General features: G+C 41.3%; 1 protein-coding gene across 2 annotated transcripts in view; it reads left to right on the forward strand.

Annotated features, from left to right (window-relative positions):
* Window positions 1-19886, forward strand: part of PARP15 (poly(ADP-ribose) polymerase family member 15) — a 49091-nt gene extending 29205 nt beyond the window's left edge. For both annotated transcript variants that reach the window (XM_025875274.2, XM_025875268.2), the window contains 8 exons: window positions 511-660; window positions 3263-3325; window positions 5583-5750; window positions 8291-8497; window positions 8585-8728; window positions 13264-13397; window positions 17233-17407; window positions 17720-19886. In XM_025875274.2, the coding sequence (XP_025731059.1) occupies window positions 511-660; window positions 3263-3325; window positions 5583-5750; window positions 8291-8497; window positions 8585-8728; window positions 13264-13397; window positions 17233-17407; window positions 17720-18009 (1331 nt within the window). In that variant the 3' untranslated portion in view covers window positions 18010-19886. The remainder of the gene's footprint in view (window positions 1-510; window positions 661-3262; window positions 3326-5582; window positions 5751-8290; window positions 8498-8584; window positions 8729-13263; window positions 13398-17232; window positions 17408-17719) is intronic.
* Window positions 19887-24323: the final 4437 nt, after the last annotated feature.

The following is a 24323-nucleotide window of genomic DNA, read 5'->3' on the forward strand; positions in this document are numbered from 1 at the left end:
CACTCCCACATGCACACCCCCCCCAAAATGGTAACTATGTGAGGTGATAGGTGTGCTATTAGCTCAATTGGATCATCATTTCACAGTGTGTGTGAACGTCAAGACGTCACATCGTAGACCTTAAATGTTTACAATTTTTATTTGTCATACTTCAAAAGAGCTTGAAAAAAAGTCTCCCAGAGATGTCAGCACGACCTGAGGGAGCACTTTGCCTTCTATCCTTCCTCACGCCTTTCTAATGACGCTACAGCAACTTTTGCAGACAAGCAGACGGTCCAGTCTGGTGTTTCTGCCTCATCCTGTTTAACTGAGAAATTGATCCTCCTGCTGCCACAAGGCATTATTTTTTAATTTCTGTGAAAAGGAAAACCCAACCATTTAACAGGCAGGGAGGCATGGTACTGTTTGCGTTTATGTGGGTGGGAAGAAAGAGGACTGGGCAGGAGAACAGGACCCCATTCTTTTGGTTCTTTGTCCAGCTACTCTTTCATTTGCTTCCTTGCTTTTCAGGTACCTTCAGGCCTGGCTCCAACCCTGGGTTCACAACATATCAAATGAAAATTGGTGCAGTTACTTTCCAGATTGCTACCGGAGATATTACCAAAGAAAAGGCAGATGTGATTGTAAACTCAACAACAAGGACATTTAATCTGAAATCAGGTACTTTATTTAAGCAATGTACGTGATCGTAACTACTAACATGACCCACGTGTGGGAGGGAAATTGTGGCTAATGTTGCCTGAGTAGATGGAGAGTGTTGCAGAACATATGCAGGCCCTGGAATCAGAAAGACCTGGGTTTGAATCCCAGCTATGTCACTTCCCATTGTGTGGCCTTGGAACAATCACTTATCCCCTCTGAGCCTCAGTTTCTCTGCCTGTCAAATGTTGATCTCCCAGAAAAGGATTAGACGGGGCGCAGCAATGTAAAGCTGAGGTGTAACCCACGCACTGGACTTAGTCTGTGTTAGCTCTCATCCCCTTTCTAGCTCTGAACTATCAAAATTCCACACTTATAATTTAATAAGTTTAAGTTTTAATTTTCCTTTTTATGTAACTTAATTGGCACTCATACCTCACTTCTTGTAACTCTTTCCTATGTTACACTGACCCAGAAATGAAATTCAGCCCCTTTTTCTTGATTTTTGCTGGAATGTCTGAGCACCTCCATTGATGGAGCACCTTTGAGCATGCCCTCCCCACATGTCTATTTGTGTATAACTTACATATATATATACTCTTATGTTAATATTTTTTTACAAAGCCTTAAATTTTAAATTAAAAGTGTAAGATAAAAATAAGTAGAAATGGAAATTTAAATATTTTCCAAAACTGCAAAATATTATGGAACTTACTATGTAGGAAGTGCATATGTAGAATATCCATCCAGTGTATCGGTCATTCAAAATGCAGACATAAAGGACATTCAATTAGGTAAAATGTGATAAATTGAACATAGGCATTTGTCCCTGCCTTCTTTTAAAATTCCACTAAAGCAACTGTAAAGGAAATAAAAGGGTGTAAACCCAGAAGGAAAAAGAGAGTTGGAGGGCAACCAATAATGAACAAGAGACAGCAGTGTATTTTTAGAATATGAGAAGCAGCTAGCCGGTGGTGAAAACTTAGTATATGCAGGAGAGAACGGTAGCCCCTAGAGACACAAGAATTGGAGGCAGCAGGTACCTGGGAAGGCAGGGGACAAGTAAAGAGATGAAAACAGAATCGGATGCAATTCTGTATGAGTAGCACTTACACCCCTTTGTTCTATCCTCCATCCATCCAATGCACCAGTAACTTCCCTTGCTCTTCCCTGGCCAGAGATGGGAGGCTTATTTATTCTGTAGAGAAACCAACCAGAAAGATTCTGGACATAGGGGAGCAGGCACGGGTGAGATGAGGGTAGGAGCTGGACAGTGTTCAAGTGAAAGTTCCTGTGCTGAACAGTGAGTGCCTGGCCCCGTCCCTGTGCCTCTCCCAGAACAGCAGATGATTTATGCCTTCCAAGACAGGAGATGGGAGGGTCCTTCCGGAGAGAAACCGACTGCCCTCAAGTCTAGTATTTACTGCTTGCTTACCTTACACTAAAGCCTACTGGTCAGCAAAGCCCCCTTTACATGGTGCTCCCAAACTCACTCTAAATATGAATGGACTGGTGAAGATCATCTGATAATTGAGGAAAACCTCCATTATTGCAGAGACCAAAACAAACACACACAAAAAGGAATTTTTTTTAAAAAGAGACAATTCACAATACACACATACATAATCAAGGAGACACAGGCAGATAGATAGATTGATTGATCTTTATAATGATACAATAACTAATAATCATTCAATGCTTTCTGTGGGCCAGGTTCTGCGCCAAGCATCTTTTATTCACTGTCTCTTTTAAGGTTCAAATAACCCTGTGAGGGAAGTACTGTGCGAACCTCTATATGATAGTTGAGGGACTGACTAATTACATGTTAACCAGTAAGTGGTGGAGGCAGCCCTAACCCAGGCTGTCAAATGCATAGTCTGTGCTTTCGACCACTCAACCAGCTGTCATTAGCAGTGACCAAGGTGGTGAAGCTACAGCCTCGATCGGAAGATTCACTGGACTGAGGGCAGCCAGCTGTCTGACCACCTGTGAAAGACAAAACAACACAACATTAGAACCACAGAACTTAGGTAGAATGCTCAATGTTATTTCAGTTTTGAGATCCATGCTTCTCATTCGTATCAGAAAATTCATTTTTATATTTTTCAATTTTGTAAAATAATAAGGGTAGAATGCAAAAAAGTTCAAATAACCGCAAAAATATCCCTGTACAAATAGAGCCTGTACAGCCACAGACACGGGGGACTGTCAGTCGTTGGGCAATGCCATCACACCACAGCTCAGGGTGTTTATTATTCAGCTACTGAGTGACGGTGGCTATAGAAAATTGAGAGGGAGACAAACCATAAGAAACTCTTAACTCTAGGAAACAAACTGAGGTTTGCTGGAGGGGAGGTAGGTGGGGTGGATGGGGTCACTGGGTGATGGGCATTAAGGAGGGCATTTGATGTAATGGGCACTGGGGTGTTATATGCAACTGATGATTCACTAAATTGTACCTCTGAAACTAATTAAAAAAATGGTGGGTTTTTCTGTGGGGGCATCAATGAATTATGCACAAAATGCACAAAGGGGTGAGCTGAACAAAAGTCTAATGTACAAAAGCTATAACCATGCATTGAATTTTAACTAATGCTTTTTACCACCAACATGTCTTATTTAGGGGTGTCAAAAGCAGTTTTAGAAGGTGCCGGGCCAGCCGTGGAAAATGAATGTGCTGTACTAGGTATGGTTACATACATGTTACTTTTGGTTACAACCCATAGCAGATTAGAGGGCTGAGAATACTATAATTGGACCTACGAGAGGAGTAAGTGGTGAGAGTTTAGCAAAGAGGTTGGTTCCCTGGGAGAGCAGATACAAGGGGTGTGACTTCGTGGCTGTGGAAAGTGGTCCTTCCTCCCACCACCCCACCTGTCTCTTCTGACTGTTAAACAGAACCCAGGCCTGAGTCCTAATAGTCCAGCCTCCACCATTTATTTGAGGGATCCTGGGCCTGCCATCTAATCTGTAAGATATTTGTTTCTCTTACCCGTAAGACGGTTCTAGATTCTACTGACGAGGCAGGAGTATTGTAATGGCTGTCTCACAGGTGGTTGTGAGGATCAAGACAATAAATGTGAAAACTTGCATCAAGTGCTGTATAAATCATCTTTCATTTTCCCCAACCTTGTTCTCCTTGCTATAGCGGATCATCCACCTAACATATGAGTCAACGTGGGACTTGGGTGGGTCTGAGGTGTTTTCTGACACCAACCAATTCTCCAATTCTAGCTCTGTCTCCCTGTAAAGTTAGCATTGGACCCCACAAGTTAAAGGGCTCAGTCTCGCAAGACCCCCCCTCCCAAGTCCAAACGCCAGTCACAGGTCCCAGGGGGCACATGCACTTCTGACCCATCCCCTTTAAACTCAGGCATTCACAAAAACCCTTTGACAGTACCCTAGAATGACTCACAGTACTCAGGAAAACACTTGTCCTACATTTTCCAGTTTATTATAAAGGATAGAACTCAGGAGCAGCCACGTGGAAGAGATGCAAAGGGGAAGGTGTACGGGAGGGGGCTCGAAGCTTCCACACCCTCCCAGGTGCACCACCCTCCCGTCACCTAGGTGTATTTACCAACCTGGAAATTCCCAAATCTTGTTATTTAGGGTTTTTTTTATGGAGGTTTCATTGTGTAGGTGCAATTAATTAAATCATTGGATTTTGTGATTGAGGTCCCCAGATGCCAGGGGGTGGGGCTGAAAGTTCCAATCCCCTAATCATGGCTTGGTCTTTCTGGAGACCAGTCTCCATTCTGAAACTATCTAATGCCAGAACCCTCAAGAATCATCTCATTCGCTTATATAAAAGATGCTCTCATCACTCAGGAGATTCCAGGGTTCTTGGAACTCTGAGCCCAGAACCGGGGACCAAGATCAAATACTTATTTTTTATTATATCACAGTGGGAAACCTGTAAGAGTGATCATAGACTACTTATCCTCCAAAACGAGGACTCATGCCTTGCTGAGTAGAGAGTCTGCTATGAGTGTGATTTAAAGAAGTCACAGGGTCCCGTGTTTGACAAACAGTCCCCAACTGACCTGCTTTTGTGCCTGAAACTCCTATCTTGATAGCTCTCCTCTGATTAAGACGTTTTCTCCCCAGTGAATCTATTCCTGGAGAGGGATCAGAAGGTAATATTGCTCACCAACATGAGGACGTTAGCAGGAATTTGTGGGCTGGAAGAGCTAGATGTACCTTGGAAGGCAGAAGCAAAGAATAAAGTGGGGTTGGACAAGCTGGAAAAGTCTACTGAGGCTGCCTGGGAGGGGCCAGCAAGTGGGACACCCGCAGGGAGTGCCTGGGCAGGGTGGGGTGAGTAGGCGCTCACTCTCCTCCTGCGTTTGCCTTAGCCCTGCCTTCCTCAGGTACTTACTTGGTGCCTTAAAACATGCCCTGATCATGTCCATGTGCTCGAGAGCTCTCGGGGTCCTGGGAGAGGGACCTCCACAGCGCCGAATGCATTGCTTTTCTCTCCTTGAAAAACTAATCTGGCTGAATGAGCACATTAATTGCTCTTCTGGACGACAGCTTGGGGGTTAAGAGGGCTGGGCACTGACTGTTTGGGTTCAAATCCCAGGCAATCTTTGCTACCGACCTTACCTCTCTGAGCTTCTGTTTGATCTGTGAAATGGAGGAAATACTGCCTACCAGATAGGCTTGTTTTGGGGATTGAGTAGATTAAGGCAGGTAGAGTGCTTTTGAAGGGCACCCTAAATATGCAACAATGTAGTTGTCGAATTAAAGAAGCCTGGCTGTAAAGAAGATGAGCCTGTCACAGTCCCAGTGAGTGAAACCGGCTAGCTGGAGGGAGGCTGGACTTGGTCAGGAATCATCACAGCTTTTCCTGACGGCAGATGTCTTCGGGTCTCCGTGATCGTCCTGCGGCTTCCTGTAGGTAACGTGCTGTGTGTTTCCTTTTCTTCCTCTTGTTCCAGCCGCACAGCCTCACAGAGATTTCATAATTACACAAGGTGGCTACTTAATGTGCAAGATAATAATTCATGTGCTTGGGGAGAATGATGTCAGGAAAACGGTCTCCACTGTTCTAGAAGAGTGTGAGCAGAGGAAGTACACTTCAGTCTCCCTTCCAGCCATCGGAACAGGTTTGTAGCCTCTCATCACTCAAAGACTCTGAATGATCCACATTCCGTTAGACTTAGTCTCACTGTTCGTGACCCCAGTGCTGAGTCCAGGCAGTGAGAGTGATGTAAATCAGAGAGTGGGCAACCTTGCAGACCCTGAGGGCCATCTCTGGGACCTATGCCTCTTTCATACATCTTTATTCTTTATTGTATGTTCCCCAGGCATCTTTCCATGTTTGACCCTTAACATCATGGTGTTCTTACTGTTCATTTTTTTCCTTTGGACGATTCATTTGCTCTTATTATATCGGTTACCCTTTCTGCACTGACTCTCAGGTCAGCATTTCTCCCTCCCCCGGATCTCGTCTGGCAGATTTCTGTTACCAGAAACTTTATAGCAGAATCCAAACTCAACCTCATCATCCCTTGCAAACAGCCACCTTTTCTGAGTTGTCTCATTTTCTGGTTTCCTCCTTCAGGGTGTTGCCCTGGCTTCTTGGTGCCCCCAGACCCCACAGTCAGCACATCCTACTAAATCTTCTCCCAGGGGTTGTTCAGTTTCACCCTTCCTTCTGGTTTCCAAACCCTTAATACCTCCCGCATTGGGTTGACTGCCGCGTCTCCCGCTGGCTCCTCATTTGTGCATTCATTAGATTGAAATGCTGTGTCCCAGGCCCACCGCAAGTTCCTAGGCATAAAACCATGAATAGGATGCAGTTGCTATCCTTCAGCAACAAGCTCAGATCCATCCTGCTCCCAGGTTCTAGGAACACTTTCCTCTTCATCTGTATCACAGAACACAATAATTTGCTCTTAGTTGAAGGTGTTGCTAATGATCCACTTCCTGATTCATTCACACTCAGTTGCACAAGCTTTTTAAAAGGGCCTGGGAGGGCCTAATAATGCCATCACATGATGATATGATTTACTAAAGCTTATTGTAACCACTGTGGATTAGGACCACTGTTTCTTCCCACTTTGACTTCTCAGACTTTTCCTGGCACTGAGCATTGGAAAGGCTGCAAGCATTTTTGGAATACAGCTAAGAAGAGTTGAGCTGGGAATATGGTTTTCAAAATTTCAAAATGTATACTTTATTGTGATTTCTTTTTTGATTATAAATATTTTACTTTATTTTATATTCTTTTTCTGAGATGTATAAATTTCAAACCCTACAAAACCTAGGCCCACCCCTGACTCTTAATTTCCACATTTTGCAAATGAGAATTCGACGTATTAACGTACAAGGTCACATAGTTAGTAAGCAACATAACTAGGTTCAAACCCAGGCAGCTTGGTCTGCACATTTCAACCATTACATTTTTTTTTACATCACATGGTTTTTGTTACCATTACGCTCTTAATTACTATATTCTTAGCTGTCACATTCTTATCTCCCCATTACCTTCTATTTATTAGCTATTACCTTCTATTATCACCCCAGTTTTATAGTTGAGTAAATTGAAGTTTGGAAGTGGTGTGGGCTGAGTTGTATTCTCCCTGCCAAATTCATATGTTGAAAGCTCTAATCCCCAGTACCTCAGAATGTGACTGTATTTGATGAGAGGGTCTTTCAGGAGGTAATTAAGTTAAAATGAGATCATTAGGGTGGTCCCTAATCCAATATGGTCAGTGTCCTTGTTAGTTAGGGGATTAGAACATCCATAGGTAGAGAGAGAAGACCATGTGAAGACACAGGGTAAAGACCAGCCATCTACAAGTCTCATAGAGAAGCCTCGGAAGAAACCAATCTTTCCAATGCCTTGATCTCTGACTTCTAGCCTCCAGAATTGCGAGGACATAAATTTCTGTTGCTTAAGCCAAGTCATGGCAATTTGTCATGGCATCCCTAGCGAACTAATATAAGAGGGATCAAATGACTTAGCCAAGATCACACAGCTAATCTGTGGAGAACCAGGACACAAACCCAGGTCTTCTGCACGCAGATCACCTGCTCTGTTCTCTGCGCTGCCAATGCCCTTCAGTTAAAGACCAATGGGAACACACACTATGAGGAACTATGCAGCATCTCACCAAGAGGTCGTGACCTAATAATAATAGGACTTATTAATGGATTTGAGCTTGTGTTGGGTAGCTTTGTGGCGGTCTCAACTACGTGGGGTTTTGCTCTGGATTGGATACTTTGAGGAAGCTGGCATAGTTCTATGATTGGATATCTTACCTGGAAGGAGAGAAGATTATGGCTGAAGTTGTAATTATTAATGAAACAGCGCTTGCTCCTATTCGTCAAGATGGGAAATGTTTGGCCATTTTTGTGGTTTGGTTAGTGTTCTTGCCTGTGGTCAGACATGATTATTCAGTGGTTGTGTTTGGCTAAATTCATCACAGCCACAGAGAGGTTACATGGGATGACATTCTGTGAAATTGTTTATGTTCAGCCAGAGAACATGAAGACACAGCTCTGAGTGCCAGATCCGTTTCTGGCTGTCGGGCTGCTTGCTTCTTTCTCAGCACCAAAAACTGCATTTGCCAGTTCTCATCACTTGACTAACACCAGCTAAAGCTTCTTCTGGTCACTTAAAAAAATGTTTCTTTTTCAGGCAATGCTGGAAAAAACCCAACCACAGTTGCTGATGACATGATCAGTGCTATTACAGACTTTGCACAGAAACATCCCACCCCATCGTTACAAAAAGTTAAAGTTGTCATCTTTCTATCTGAATTGCTAAATGTATTCTATGATAACATGAAAAAGAGAGAAAATTCCACATCACCTGCCCTTCAGTCCACATGCTTTGAGACTGCATGTAAGATGATCTTCTTTAGAGAATCATGTGATTATCTCTCCTATCATATAGCAGATGTGTAGATATTAATGCTCATTGTTTTATCAGTTTTAGGATTCCACAGACGGCCTCCTATAATATATGGGACAAGTACAAGAACTATGGAACGCCACCTCCTGACCGCTGATTATTCTGTGGGGCAAAATCGCTCCTGGAAAACAGGAATTGCAAAGGAACAGAAAAAGAATAGAAGTAAGGAAGCAGAAAGAGGGGGATAGGCTTTGAACATCCTAGCCAGTTATCTCATTATTGACTTATGGGTTAGTATTGACCCTCAGTGCTCCTTGTAGCTGTGAACTGGCTGACCAATACTGGTTTATGGATTATCCACTGCTAGAGAAGTTGGCCTGGGAATAGAAGCAGATGGAAGAAGGGAGTGGTCAGGGTCATTTGGTTGTACTACTTCATGAGCAGGCAGATTCCCAGTTGCTTCTCTGTAAGGTATGTGTTGATGCATTATGTTTAAGTATCTGTATTGACCTGCTCCCCTTTCCCCCATTTTGAGGCTTCTGTACTGCTGTGAAAATAATTAGAAAAGCAGCCTCCTCTTGCAATCACGGTTTTTGCCCATTTTAAGCACCCACTCATAGAGCACTGTGAGTTTTACTAGTGATGGAGTGTGCCCGTCATCAGCAGCCTCCCTAAACTGGAAATGGTTGGCTGACACTGCCAGTAGGAATTTCAGTTCTCTCTACAGTTACGTCCTGACAACAATTCTTTTCAATGTGCCTTCACACACAGCACATGTTAAGAGCTACATATACACACAATAAATAAAAATGAAAATAATAGTTGGATCTGTTAATGCTCTTGCAATAGCAAGTAATAGAAAATCCAATTTAAGTTGGCTTGTGGAAAAAATGAAATTAATTGACTCACAGGTCTATAAAGTCCAGGCATATCTGGCTTCAAGTCCAGTTTGATCCAGGTGCTCATATTATATAACCTAGACCCTGACTTTCTTCATCTCTCAGTCTCTTCTCAGCTGCGTTGTCTTTATCCTCACGTTTCACATGGTGAAAGATGGCTGCTAACAGTTTCAGGACCATATCCTTACATGGTCAGATCCAATAGGAAAGGGTATATCCAGGGGTAATATATTCTCATCACCAAGAACATGATCCCTGGGAACAGAGGTGTTCACATAAGGCTGAAATTCCTTCTGACTGAATTGGCTTAGGTCATCGTTGCAGCTAGGGAACTGGAATTATGCTAATCAGCCAATCCAGAGTCACATGCTCTATCCTTGAACTGAAGGGGCCAGAGTCACATGCTCTATCCTTGAACTGAAGGGGATCACTCTGAAGCAATGGGGAAGAGTTGTTCACCAAACGAAATTCAGGATGCTTTTACCAGAAGAGGAGGAAAAGGCTGCTGGACAGTTAAAAATAACATATACCTACTAGAGGGGCACCTGGGTGGTTCAGTCAGTTAAGTATCTGCCTTCAGCTCAGGTCATGATCTGGGGGTCCTGGGATTGAGCCCCCCATTGGGCTCCCTGCTCAGCAGGGACTCTGCTTCTCCCTCTCCTTCTGCCCCTCCCCCTGCTCCTGCTCTCTTTCTCTCTCTCAAATAAATAAGTAAAATTAAAAAAAAAAACACATACCTACTAGAGTATCTAGGGATATATAAAACACATACCTATGTATAAAAATACATACCTAGTAGGGTATCTAGGGATATATAAATTAACATTTTCCCCCTTTGGTTTTTGCAGAGGAAAATTTATATTTAAATATAAGAGCAGTTAGTCCTTATAAGTGAAAAATTAACTGAATCTAGTTCATCCACTCCCTGCTTACACCAAGAATTTAAAATGACTCATGAAATTTAAAAAATAGACGGCGGCGCCTGGGTGGCTCAGTCAGTGAAGCATCCGACTCTTGATTTTGGCTCAGGTCATGATCTCAGGGTCGAGGTGGAGCCTCAGGATGGGCTCAGCACTGGGCATGGAGCCTGCCTAAGATTCTCTCTCTCCCTCTCCCTCTGCCCCTCCCCTCCCCCATTTCTCTCTCGTAAAAAAAAAAAAAGAAAAAAAGACAGGAAAGTTAAAGAGACAAGCAAACAAAAGATAACTGAACAGAGCAGACCAGTGACCCAATGGCACTTGGGGCAAAAACCAACAACAACAAAACTACCTTATGTAATCTTTGTTGTTAGACGAAAGGAATAATGCAGATAAAATGTCAGATGAAGGGAAGTTTGTTGGCAGAGATAAACTTGGATTTTAGTAAGAATTTATCTTGTGGACTCTTGAAGAGAGAACTTACAGAGAACAACTTGGAGTTTCATTTGAGCAGATGTTTTTCCAAAGCATGTTAAAGCTATTCATTGATTCAGAGTGCTTTTACTGAGCATGTATTGAATATCAGGCCCTAGAGACACAGACCTGGGAGTCATGTGAGTAGGTGGGAGTTGAAGCCATTGAGCATGGATCCAATTATCCGTGGAGACTATGAAGGTAGAGAGAGTGAAGGCTGAAGGCAAAGCCAGGATTCTTGGTATGTCACCCCAACTCTACCTGTGGAGAGGAAACTGAGGCAGGATGTACAAGGAGAGGTGCAGGAGGGTATTTATCCCAACGATTGGGAATGGGAAAGTAGAGTGACCTTTATCTTTTAAAAGAAATTTATAGGAAAAGTGCTCAGGAAGGTGCCTGGTATGTGGTAAACACTTGAAGAAAGGTAGCCATCATGTTACCTCCCATGAAACACTGGGCTGTGAGTGACTAGAACACACTTCTTTTCCTTCCTTGGATGGTGGCCTTCCATGTAACGTTGGATGTGCGAATACTCAGCCTTCCTGGGACTCGGTTTTCTCATCTCTAAATTGTCCATCCAGGGTCACCTTTGGTCACAGGCAGAATAAGTAGCACAGTTTGGGGTGGTTTAAGGGTGTGATTTAAGTTATTCCTCTCAAGAAAATACCCTTGTCTTTAAACTTTACTCCCTCTTTATTTTTTTTTAAAGATTTATTCATTTTATTTTAGAGAGGGAGAGAGAGAGAGAGAGAAAGAGTGTGAATGAGCGGTGGGGAGGGGCAGAAGGAGAGGGAGAGAGAGAATCTCAAGCAGACTCTGCACTGAGCACAGAGCCTGCCACGGGCCTCTATCCCACGACCCTGAAATCATGACCTGAGCTGAAATCAAGAGTTAGACACCCAACTGACTGAGCTACCCAGTAAGGTGCCCCTTACTCCCTCTTTAAATATGAACACCTCTGGGATGTAGAAAAGATCAAGTTTAGTTGTTTTTTAGGAATAATAACTATGTTTTAAAGGATTCCCTAAAAGTGCTTTTACACCCTTTATTATATTTTAAACTTGAAACAATCCCATGAGGTGATTAATAGAGCAGATTTTATCAGTTCCATTTTATAAAAGAGAAAATGAAAATTCACTCAGAAGTGGTATTACTTACTCCATGCAGCACAGGTTGAGGCTGATCAGGTCTTCTGATTCCAAGCACTGGTATTTTCTGCTCTGCAACCTCATGGCATGAAAGGAAGAGGGAGCCCAAAGTACTTACTTCTCAGGCTTGCCTGCTGTATTCAGAGAAAAGAAAGTAGCAGGTTCAAGAAGACTCTAAGACCTAGGACTTGACGTGATTAGGCCAAAAGCTCTGGAGGGATTGGACGGTGGAAGAAAGGAAAGAATTTAATTTGCACAAACTACACGTCCTGCTGTGGGAAAGTTCTCCAGAAAAAACTCTTTTATAGTGGAATTTGAAGAGAGCTTCCAGATTAAGGTTTGATGCTTCCCTTTGTGAACAGAACTTCGTTCCCTGGATGGACTTGCTAAACAGGAAGGAAGTGTCTGATCGCTCTCCTAGGCCTGTATATCTTGCACTAAAAATGAGTAAATTCTGGCTTTGTAAGGAGAAATCCTTTGGCCTTTACCTGTGGTGCTTTGCCATTTTCTGGCATTTCCTTCTCTAATACAGTCTGTCCATATTTCTACTAGTCATGCTGTCTCAGCAACTTGATGTGTAGCCTCAATGTGTTAGAAGGTTCTGGAAGCCATTGGAAAGCAAAGGAAAATTTTGAGCATCATCACCTTATATGAAAGTATTCACTTAGTATTTCTGCTGTTTTCTTTATTATGGGGCTTTCTCTACTTAGAAAGTAGAAGATAAGGTACAGAAAAATGTGCTTTAAATATCTTTAGCAAGGTAATCATATTTCAGAAGAAAATAATAAAGAAGCACACTAAATAAAACTGATAAACATGAAAACATCAATAAATCAGCTTTCACGTTTACACATTAGGTTTTTTAAATTTTTTTTTTAAAGTAGGCTCCATGCCCACTGTGGAGCCCAATGTGGGGCTTGAACTCACAACCCTGAGCCTGAGACCTGAACTGAAATCAAGAGTCGGATGCTCAACCAACTGAGCCACCCAGGCGCCCCTACACATCAGTTTCTTATGGAGTTAATTCCACAGAGCTTTCCGGGGAAATTACAATTTCAAGCTATAGTGAAACAAGTATACCTAAATATTTTAGCTAGGCCATTAGTTAATATATGTCATATATGTCAGAACCATTCATTTCATCTGTGGATGATAAAAGAAGCAACTGTGAAATGTGTAGCTTTTTGGTGTTTTTTGTTTGTTTGTTTTTTTCAAAGACCAGGATTAGATGAATGCCAAATAAAAGCAGAGGAAGTGCCCTGATTTTCAGAGATCCCTGGAAATGGATATTGTGTTTTCACCAAATGCTGACTTTCCAGGTAATCTTCCTGAACACTGGGCTGACATGAATAAGCAGCTGTCCTGTGTGATCAAGCTATATCCCGGACAGTCAGAATATGACACCATAAAGGACAAGTTCTCCGAGACTTGTCTTTCCTACAAAATAGAGAAGGTAATACTGTGTTACAAAATTACTTCTTTCAACTATCAAAGAACTAACTAACATGAAAGTTAAACTAACAAGGAACTAACATAACACTCTTCTTTCCTTTATATCTTACTATATTTAATTAGACTTACTCAAGCTCCATAGACTTCAAATATCATGGTTCATTCATTAGCAGTAATGAAGGAGATTCCCAAAAGCGACATATATATGTTTGGATACTTTCACTTACAATTTAAAAACAAACCCATCCAAACTGATTAAACAAGAAGAAATGTATCAGAAATTAATGGAAAGTGCATAAGTAGGATGGTCTTTGGAACAGTTAGATTCAGTTTCTCTGGCTTTGCCATCCGCAGGGTCAGCTTCCTCTGAAGGCTAGACTCCCTTCATAATTGTAGGATAGCTGCGGATAGCAGTCAGGGCGTCTCTGCTTCCTCCATTCACATCCCATGGAAGGGACACAACCATTGAATAAGAGTCCCAGGCTTTGTGTTGAGCAGACCACTCCAACCAATCTATGTCAGGAGAGTGCTATATATATGTTGATTGGCTTGGACCGGGGCTATCAAATGCCATCATTGTGTGATTCCCCCCAGATTATCCAATCTCATAATCATGAGATTACCCTGATTGGTCAAACCCAATCAGGCTCCACCTGAGAACTATAAGTGAGTCCAGCTCCACCCAGACCAGCAGTTGCTGTACAATGCGGATGAAGTGGAATGGATATTCAGGGATTCCCACAATGTCCGCCATGCTGCATAAAACATTTTAGCCAGTAAAGTACAGGAGTTTATTAGAAGGTCATTATCGTACCCTGTATGTCAGAGCAGGGTGTGACAGCCTAGTCATTTAAAAATCTAGCTGCTACTTCCATAAAACTGTGTACTTAATCGCATTATAGCACTCAAGAAATTGTGTTTTCATGAGCTTTCACATGCCTGACTCGCCCACTAGACAGTGGGCTTCTTAAAGTAGGAGCTGCTCTGCCAGTACCCAGCCCGATGCCTAGCATAGCGTGGGACACAATACCCACTGAGTGAACTTACTTCCTGAGAAAGAAAATCAAAAGAGAGAGACTCCTGTAGAAAGGACAGAATTCAAAGGAGGAGATGCTTCATTGATGTTAAAAGCTGTTGAGAGGGTAAGAACCTGGTTCAATTTTGTTTACCCAATATCTGCAGCTTTCTTGGCTCTTAAAGGCCTTTTATTTTACCCATTTTGAAACACCTCAATTTTGGATTAATTCCATAATATATTTTCTCTCCTGCTGCCCCTAGATAAAACTATTTTTAATTCATGGTCCCCAACCTCTGCTGGACTCTCCAGGTGCTTGGAATCCTTTATTGCTTCTTCCAGTCAACTCCCTCATGCATTCCCTATTGCAAAATTTCAACACTCTGCTTGAGGTCTTCTTCTGTCTCAAAACAACTTTCCCTCCTGCCTTTATTACTTGGCTTCTCCTTAACATCTGCTACAGGTAACTACTCCATTCTTATTTATGTATTTATTTTTAATTATTTACTGAAATTGAGGTATAATTGACATGTATTAGTTTCAGGTATGTAACATGATTTGATATTTGTATATATTGCAAATTGATCACCACAATAAGTCTAGTTAACATCCATCATCATACATAGTTACAAGAAAATTTCTTTCTTGTGATGAGGACTTTTCAGAACTACTCTCTTGGCAACTTTCAAATATGCAATTTGGTATTATTAACATAGTCACCATCCTGTGTATTACATCCCCGTAACCTATTTCTTTTATAATTGGAAATTTGTACTTTTTGGCCCCCTCTCTCATGTTGTCTACACCCCACCCCTGCCTCTGGCAACCATCAATCTATTTTCTGTCTCCATGAGCCTGGGTTTATTTTTTGTGGGTTTTGTTTGTTTGTTTTTGATCCTACATATAAGTGAAACCATATGGTATTTGTCTTTCTCTGTCTGACTTATTTCACTTAGCGTAATGCCCTCAAGGTCCATGGCAAGATGTTATGCTTTTTAATGGCTGGATAGTATTCTATTGTGTGTATGTGCATGTGTATATATATACCACATATTCATTATCCATTCATCTATCAGTGGACACTTGGGTTGCTTCCATGTCTTGGCTATTGTGAATAACACAGTGAACATGGGGGTGCACTCAATTCTTCTTGAACTCTCTTCTTTTATTTCTAGGACATCAGCCTTTCAGATTTCTTCCTCTCTTCCTAGACCTAGATTATATGGATCCCTTTCTTATGCTTTCATACTCCATATGTGTTCTCCTAATCCATCCCTTATCACTCTAAGAGGGAGAGATTTTTTTACTTGTCTTCCTCCCCCACTAGACTGAAAGTTTCTTGAGAGCAGAGATCCAACACAGTGCTTGATTCATAGTAGCTGTTCAATAGATGATTACTGAATGTATGTTAAATTCATTTTCTAGAAGGAAGGAGAACCAGTAGAGAATGATATTTTGAAAAAAAAGGAGGACAAAATTTCAAGGAGGGGATGATTCATGGTTTGAAATGCTATTGAGGGTCTAGACAGAAGTAGTCATTAGATTAGGCCGTTATGGGGTGATTTATGACCATAATTAGAGCAATGCAGAAGAACTGTATTAGAAGAAGTCAATGGAATGGGTTTAGAGATCAGAAGAAGTTAAGGAAATAATTACTGAATGATTACACATTTTTGAGTAAGAATTTGTTTTATTTTTTAAATTCATTTTTATTTATTTTATTATTAATATTATTATTATTTTAAGTAGGCTCCATGCCCAGCACGGAGTCCAACACTGGGCTTGAACTCAAAACTGTGAGACTGAGACCTGAGCTGAGATCAAGAGTCGGTGGCTATCTGACTCTTGGTTTTGGCTCAGGTTGTGGTCTCATGGTCGTGAGATCGAGCCTTGCCTCTGGCTCCATGCTTAGCATGGCGTCTGCTTAAGATTCTCTCTCCCTCTCCCTCTGCCCCTCCTGCTCATGCTCTCTGTCTCTGTCTGTCTCTCTCTCTCTCTCAAATAAATAAATAAATCTAAAAAAAAAAAGCGCTTAACTGACTGAACCACCCAGGTACTCCTTATTTCCTTATTTTTTTTTAGAGAGGGGGAGAGAGAGAGAGAGAGAAACAGAAAGAAAGAGAGAGAAGGGGGTTAGGAGCAGAGGGAGAGGGAGAGAAAGAATCTTAAGTAGGCTCCGCACCCAGTGTGGAGCCCGAAATGGGGCTGGATCTCACAAACCTGAAATCATGACCATGGCCAAAATCAAGAGTTGGATGTTTAATCCACTGAGCCATGCAGGTGCCCCTTGAGTAAGATTTGAATGCGAGTGAATCTCCAGGAATTCCGGGGAATATATATATAGGTGAACATTTTTATATAAATTATAAGTTCTGTTATATAAAATAAGTTATAATAAGCACAATCACAAAGTATAGATGCTCTTAACCTAGCATTTTTCTAAAGGCAGAAAGCTACCTACTCTCTGAATTTGTTGTTTATTTGTGTTTTCTTTTCCTTTTCCTTCTTCCTCTCCTCCAGTACTTGTCCTTCTCTTTCAAACTGCTATTTTAAAATCCACAACAGGGGAGCCTGGGTGGCTCAGTCATTAAGCGTCTGCCATTGGCTTAAGTCATGATCCCAGTGTCCTGGGATCAAGCCCCACATGGGGATCCCTGCTCTGCCGGAAGCCTGCTTCTCCCTCTCCCACTCCCCCTGCTTGTGTTCTCTCTCTGTCAAATAAATAAAATCTTTTAAAAAATAAAAATAAAATAAAATCCACAACAGAGTATACTGAGCTCTAAAGTCATTTTCAAAATGTTTTGCTTTTTGCCATTTGCAGATTGAGAAGATACAGAACATATGCCTCTGGCAGAGCTACCAGATAAAGAAAAAGCACATGGACTTGAAGAATGGCCATACAGATAATGAGAGAGTCCTGTTCCATGGGACAGATGCAGACTCAGTGCCATATGTCAATCAGCATGGCTTTAATCGCAGTTATGCTGGGAAGAATGGTAAGGAATCGGGTAATCTGGCTGACCAGAATGAGGTGAATGATACTCTAGTGTTGACTATTCACACCCAAGCAGTGCAGGACCACAGATGGCAGCCATCTTGTCATTATCAGGATAGAGCTCTTGGTGTTTCACCCAAAAGGAGGCTGGCAACCTTCTGAGGATAGATGGAGTGAATTTTAGAAATGATGAAAAGTGGCTTGGGTGGGCAAGAATGGCATTAAAAAATGTTGTGTCAGGTTTGGACATGGTTCTACATACAGTGATAATTTTATGTTTTTTTTAGGAAGGCTTTTGTCTTTCTCTTTACAGGTGCAGCCTATGGAAAAGGAACCTATTTTGCTGTTGATGCCAGCTATTCTGCTGATGATATATATTCCAGACCAGATGGCAATGGCAGAAAGCATATTTATGTTGTACGAGTACTTACAGGAGTCTACGCACGTGGACATGCAGGATTAGTTACCCCTCCATCAAAGAACCCTCACAATCCCACGGATCTGTTTGACTCTGTCACAGATGATACACAATATCCAAAGCTATTTGTGGTATTCTCTGATAATCAAGCTTACCCAGAATATCTCATAACTTTTAGGTGTTAAAAAATAGGTTGTTTCTTCTTTTTTTTTTTTCATCTCAAAGAGATGATTTAGTCATCTATTTATAAGAACAATTTATAGGGTTTTTGTCTTTGCCTTTGGCTTGTTTATGTAGATAAAAATCTCTCTGTTAGGTGCTAACATGCTGAAAACAGCCTTTTAAAAATGCTCTATTGCAATTTGTAGCATACCTCTTTTCTGAGCATATTGATGAGTGGAAGCTAAGAAATGTGGATGACATAATGATAGCTACAACTATTTACAGACACCAAATGTGTAGGAGAACAAAGAGAGCACATTACTTTTGTCTAGCAGAGAAGAAATAAGATGAATCACTTTAAAACCAAGATGTCATCTTATAGAACACGTTAAGACATCAAACTGTTGGGCTCAACGGTACTATTAAATGAATAGGCTGCTAATGTGCATCTGCAACAGCTGGGAATTTTGCCTCCTGAAGGAATACTTAGTAGCCAGAGCTCAGCTAGAATGATTGAATCAAATCCGTTGTGGAATAAATCAGGTAAAAATGTGTTGTACCACTGTCTAACTCTACATAACAAATTACTACAAAATTTAGTGGCTTTGTGGGTAAGGAATTCAGGCATGGCTTAGCTGGGTCGTTCTGACTTAGGGTCTCTCCCGGTCTTGAGTAAAGATGTCGGCAGGGGATGCAGTCTTCTGAAGGCTTGACTGGGGCTGGAAGATCTGCTTCCAAGGTAAATCACTTCAATAGAAAGTTTTTGCTGGCTGGCAGGAGTCCTCAGTTTTTCTCCCCAAGGTCCTCTCTAGGCTGCTTGCTCATGACATGGTACTCCACAGTCAGCAATTCGGGAGAGAGGAAGGAGAAGCCATGATGTCTTTTATGACCTAGCTTCGGAAGTCACACTCCATCTTTTCCACAGTATCCTGTTGGTTCCACAGATCAGCTCCTTCAGTGTAAGCGGGACTTACATAAGGGCCTGGACACCAGTAGACAGCGATCATTGGGGAGCATCTTAGAGGCTGTATAAATGAGTGAATGACTGATACATTAATAAAATGTGAGCAGTGAAAAGGACTCTAGAGGTCATCTGAGCCCACTGTCCCCTCATCTTTCTCCTCCCCCCCCCACTCCCAGGGCATAAAGCCCTCAAGCCTCTGCTTGACCACTTCTAACACTCTACATCTCAAGGATCACTTACTCCATCGTGAGACAACTTGAACTATTGGAAAACTCTTGTTTACACTGAGCTGAAATCTGTTCTTCTATGTCTGTTGCCTGCCGATCACTGTCCCATGTTCTGGAGGGACACAGAGCATCTCCTTCCTTTTACAGATGGTGGCCCTTCAGATTCGTCTCTTCCCTCTATTATACTAGAGTTAGGTAAACTCTTGAAATACTTAGCTTATCCTGAAGCATCACTTATCAAGAGTTGAAGTCATTTAAGAAGTGTTTACATAATCGTAAATAAGCACATGCACATTAAAAGGAGTACAGGGAAGCTTAAAGAAATAACTCCCTTCACCAAACTGTGTATCACTCATAACTGCAGCATTCACAGGAAACCACTGCCAACATTCTTACGTCCTCCCTTCTCCTTTCTTCTACATCCACCTTCAACAAAGGCAAAGTCACACTTCATTCTATTACTTAATTATGCAATATTGTATCTACCTTTTTTCATTTAACATTATAAGTGTTACCCTCATGTTATTAATTTTTTCTGTAAATATCGTCTTAATGGCCAAGTTATTCCACTATATATTTTCCTTTTATGTATATATAACTATAAGGTTTTTAAAATGTCATCATCTTTCCTTATAGTTTAATAATCTAATTTCATTTTGCAATATATCTGTATCATTTCCCCAATGTCATTAAATATTTTACCTATCATTTTGATGGTTGCATGGTATTTCGTTGTATGTCTCTACATAAATGTCATGTCAAAGTAGGGTGCCCCATATTTCTAAATAAATATATGGTTGGATTATGAGATGTAAAGAGCATGATCTACCTTCAATGAGACAGTGCGTCCTGAACTTCTCGAGGGAAATAGAGTCCTAGAGAGCAAAGCAAGGTTAAATAATGCTCTGTTAGTGCATGGGCCTTGGCTCCCAACCCCAGTGTAGAATTCTAGTGAGCCAGGTTGGAACACAGAAGGACCCTTTTTACTTAGGTTAGGTAGGCTTTTACTTGCAATGGGAACTGCTGTCTTGTCTCCTCCAATGCTGTTGCTCAAAGACCCCCCCAATTTATTTTGCTGTACTCCTACTTCACTAGAAGACAAAGAAGTCTCAGGTATAATATATCCATGTTATTAAAGTTGTGATGGTTTCTTGAGGAACAAAATATAAGCCAATCGAGATTGATTGATTGATTGACTGATTGATTTAACAAAGAGAGAGAACTCCCTGAGCAGGGAGCCCAATGAGGGGTTCAATCCCAGGACCCTGGGATCATGACCTGAGCTGAAGGCAGACACTTAACCAACTGAGCCACCCAGGTGCCCCAGCTAATTGATAATTATATAGTTATTATAAATTCCACCTTCCATCAGTCTGAAGCTAAATGCCTTTCCACCCTTTATGTCCATCTCCTTTCCAGTTGACTTGGCATTCTCCATCCATATGACTAAAATGGTCTCTACTTCTTTCCTAATAACCCACTGTTTCAGGTTAACCCAAATTAGAAGTCTTTAACTTTGCTAATCACTGACAAAACAGGTTTCTTTTCTATGGATTTCCAGAGTTCTGGCTGATGGTACCTGACTGATCTGAGACCAGAGACCCTGAGGTTTAGTTCTGACCGGCAGTCCGATGGCTTACTGTCCCATATATCTTCTCTCCTCTTCTCTCTTTACTTAGCATTTTTCTTCTTATTCCTTTCCTTCCCCTCCAATCTTCCCCTCATTTGTGGGAGAATGAGGACACACTCTGAATCAGAGGAAACATTTTAATTTTTTTCTTCATCTATGGTAGAGGAAGAAAACCCATGTAGTATATATGCTGATGTGTTAATTGAACACAGGATTTGTGAATTCATTTACAGGTAATGGGTTAATTATCACAATGCTGGTAAGATCATTTACAGCTAATATGAGTCAATTTGATTTCTCAATAGTTTATGCAAACAAATATACTTTCTTATAGTAAACATGCTTTTTGAGCTTAACTAATTAAATTATTCTATTTCCAAGCTGTGTAGGAAAAACTCTTGCTGTCTCTCCTTTACTCACACTACTTCCACACTCACAACACTTCTGACACCAGATGTGTGTTTTCTCCCCCCACTCTCAGCAATCCTCTGCAACATTAGCTGGGGGTGCCACAATTTCACTCAAGTCTGACACTATCTACCTGGAAATAGTGTCAGATCCCACAGGGTAAGGGCTCAGCCCCACAAGACTGTCTCACCTCCTCCTGTACTACAGATGCCAACAGCAAATCCCAGGTTGTTCCCTGTACTTCTGCCTGACTGGCTATAAATCCTTGTTCCCACAACCCCCTCCTTGGGTTTGACCATTTGCTAGAATGGCTCACAAAACTCAGGGAAACACTTATTTACATTCACTTGTTTGTTCTGAAAGGATATGATAAAGGATACAGTTGAAGAGTTACATAGGGCAAGGCACATAGGAAGGGTCACAGATCTTCCATGTTCTCTCAGAGCATGTCACTCTCTCAGCTCCTTCACCTGTTTTCAACTTGGAAGCTCCTGTAGCTCATACCTTGGGGATTTTTGTGGAGACTTCAACACGTAGGCAATGAATGATCATTAACTCAATTTCTAGCCCCTCTCCCCTTGCTGGAGAATAGGGGATGGAGCTCAAAGCTCCAACCTTCTAATCATGGCTTGCTCTTTTTTGTGATTGGTTCCCATCCAGGAGACCAGCCAAAGTCACTTCATAAGAACAAAAGATACTGCCACACCCAAGAAATACCAAGGCATTTAGGAACTCTGTGTCAGGAAGTAGGGTCAAAGCCCAAATTTTAGAACAAAAGATGCTTCTATTGCTCTCATCAACTTGGAAATTACAAGGCTCTTAGGAGCTCTGAGCCAGGAACCAGGGGCAGAAACCAATGTATATTTTTTATTATCTCACACAAGCTTTGGACTTTTCTGTCACTCTTAGTAAACATATGAAGGAAATCTGATAACTAAACTCACGGAGCGAATAACAATTTTTTTAATTGAAGTACAGTTGACACAATGTTACATTAGTTTCAGGTGTACAACATAGTGATTGGACAAGTCTATACGTTATGCTAAGCTCACCACGAGTGTAGCTCCCATCTGTCACCATACAACACTATTACAACATCACTGACTATGTTCCCTCTGCTGGACCTTTTAGCGTCTAACTTAATTTTAAAAATCTTTTGCTTCATCTCCCTCTTTATCTTACCTTTGTGGTCACCAGGATATAAATAACCTCTAACTTTCTTTTCCTTATCTTGTTAAAAAGGACATTTTCAACATAGTAATTTATGTCTCCAAAGCCCCCTGTTACCTACAATTATAATTCTATAACGAAGACCTGTTGAATAAGTAATTTTGACTTCCACAAAATCCACCCCCACATCTTCAATTCAAACCTTCCCTTTTATGTGCCCAACGTGCTCCTGTTTCTCCACACCCAAACCCAGCATCCCCTTCACCTCACAACACCTTGTTCACATCCCACATAGTCAGATAGAATACACTAGAAAGGATTTGCATAATACCAGAACAAACTGTCTGCAAAAAATTTAAAAAAGAATGAAAATGCTTCTCTGTAGGCTTTTGTAGTTCATAGTGCAAGATGGTGTTTCTTTCAAATGAACTCTGCTAAAACACCAAAGTACTGAGTTAAGGAAAGTACTCACCAACACAAAATCAACAACATAAATTGAACAAATCTGGGGTCAACAAAAAAAAATCAAAATTTTCTGTATAATGAAAAAAGAACCCCTTCCAGAAGGAATTTTAGAATCTAGAACACATTAAGATAATAACGCCTGCCTTGCTACTTTCCAGGGTTAAATAAAACAATACCAAAATTATGTTAAAAAATATATATTGTAGTTTTAAACTAAAAACTGGAAGGCAAGACACAAATAGTACAAACTATAGAGGCAAAGTAAATGTATTTGATTACATTAACATTTACAAAGTTGAGGTTTGAGTTTGGGGCTCCTGGCTGGCTCAGTCTGAGGAGCGTGTGACTCTTGATCTCAGGGTTGTGAGTTCAAGCCCCACATTGGGTATAGAGATTACTTTAAACAAAAATAAAACCTTTAATAAATAAATACATAAAATTGGGGTTCAAGGTTGAATATTTGCATATTGAATTGCAATATTGCAATTGAATATATGCACCTAATTTTGCTTCCTTCCCAAACCCTAGGAAAGCCTCAGTGAAGGGATTTAAAGGATGCATAAGCCCTTAACAACAGGGAGACTAGAAGAGAAGATGAGAGCAAAAAGTATTTTAAAAGCTAGAAAGCAGATAGATCTGTGCTAATGACTATAGACAGCTCAACCTTAAGCTAGAAAGTGGGAGGAAAGCTGAGATCCATCTGCTTTACCCTTGAAAGGCTCAGGAACTGACAACATCTGAGCCTCTGGAGCTGAGTGAAGCTGAGAAGAGCAGGTGGTAAAATAAGGACAGGGTGAAAGCCATTTAGGAAACACTTAAATCCCAGATAACTCTTCACACCCTCCTTGCCCAGGGTGACTACCTCTTATCTACCCCGATGGAAATCTGGAGGCTCTTTTCTGCAGATGGTAAAATACAGAATCTCTAAGCAGGACACCAGGCACAGATGAGGTCTTAGGTACCATAGCAAAAAAGAGAGGAGTCAGTGACGAAATGCAAACCAAATGCTAAATCCGAGAGGACATCTCTCCCCAAACCACCTGCCCCCACTTGACTCCCCAGACAGCAGCAGCCAGACTTTTACCCTTCAGACAAGAGACTGGACATTTCTACTTTACACGTGTCCATGTCAAGAGGAAATTTTACCCTAAAGATACTGATAGCAGAGATTCCCCAGTACAGACCACCAAAACACATACAGTAAAACCCAAAGTTGATAAGCCCCATTCACTAGCTCATAGCTTCCAAAAGCTTTTTAGACTTCTGTGAATAGACAACCAAGGTTTATCAGACATTTAAGGAAAGCCTCTAACTCAGAATATAAAACTTGAAGAAAAAAAAAACTATTATTGGAAAGAAAATCCTGTTACAAGGGACATTTTTTACAAAGATTGATTTATTTATTATTTGAGAGAGAGAGCATATGCATGAGCATGCGTGGGAAGAAGGCAGAGGGAAAGAATCTCAAGCAGG

This window comes from Callorhinus ursinus, unplaced genomic scaffold (genome assembly GCF_003265705.2).
Source record: "Callorhinus ursinus isolate GAN/ISIS: 27379988/994484 unplaced genomic scaffold, GSC_fseal_2.0 scaffold1, whole genome shotgun sequence".
Classification (NCBI taxonomy): domain Eukaryota; kingdom Metazoa; phylum Chordata; class Mammalia; order Carnivora; family Otariidae; genus Callorhinus; species Callorhinus ursinus.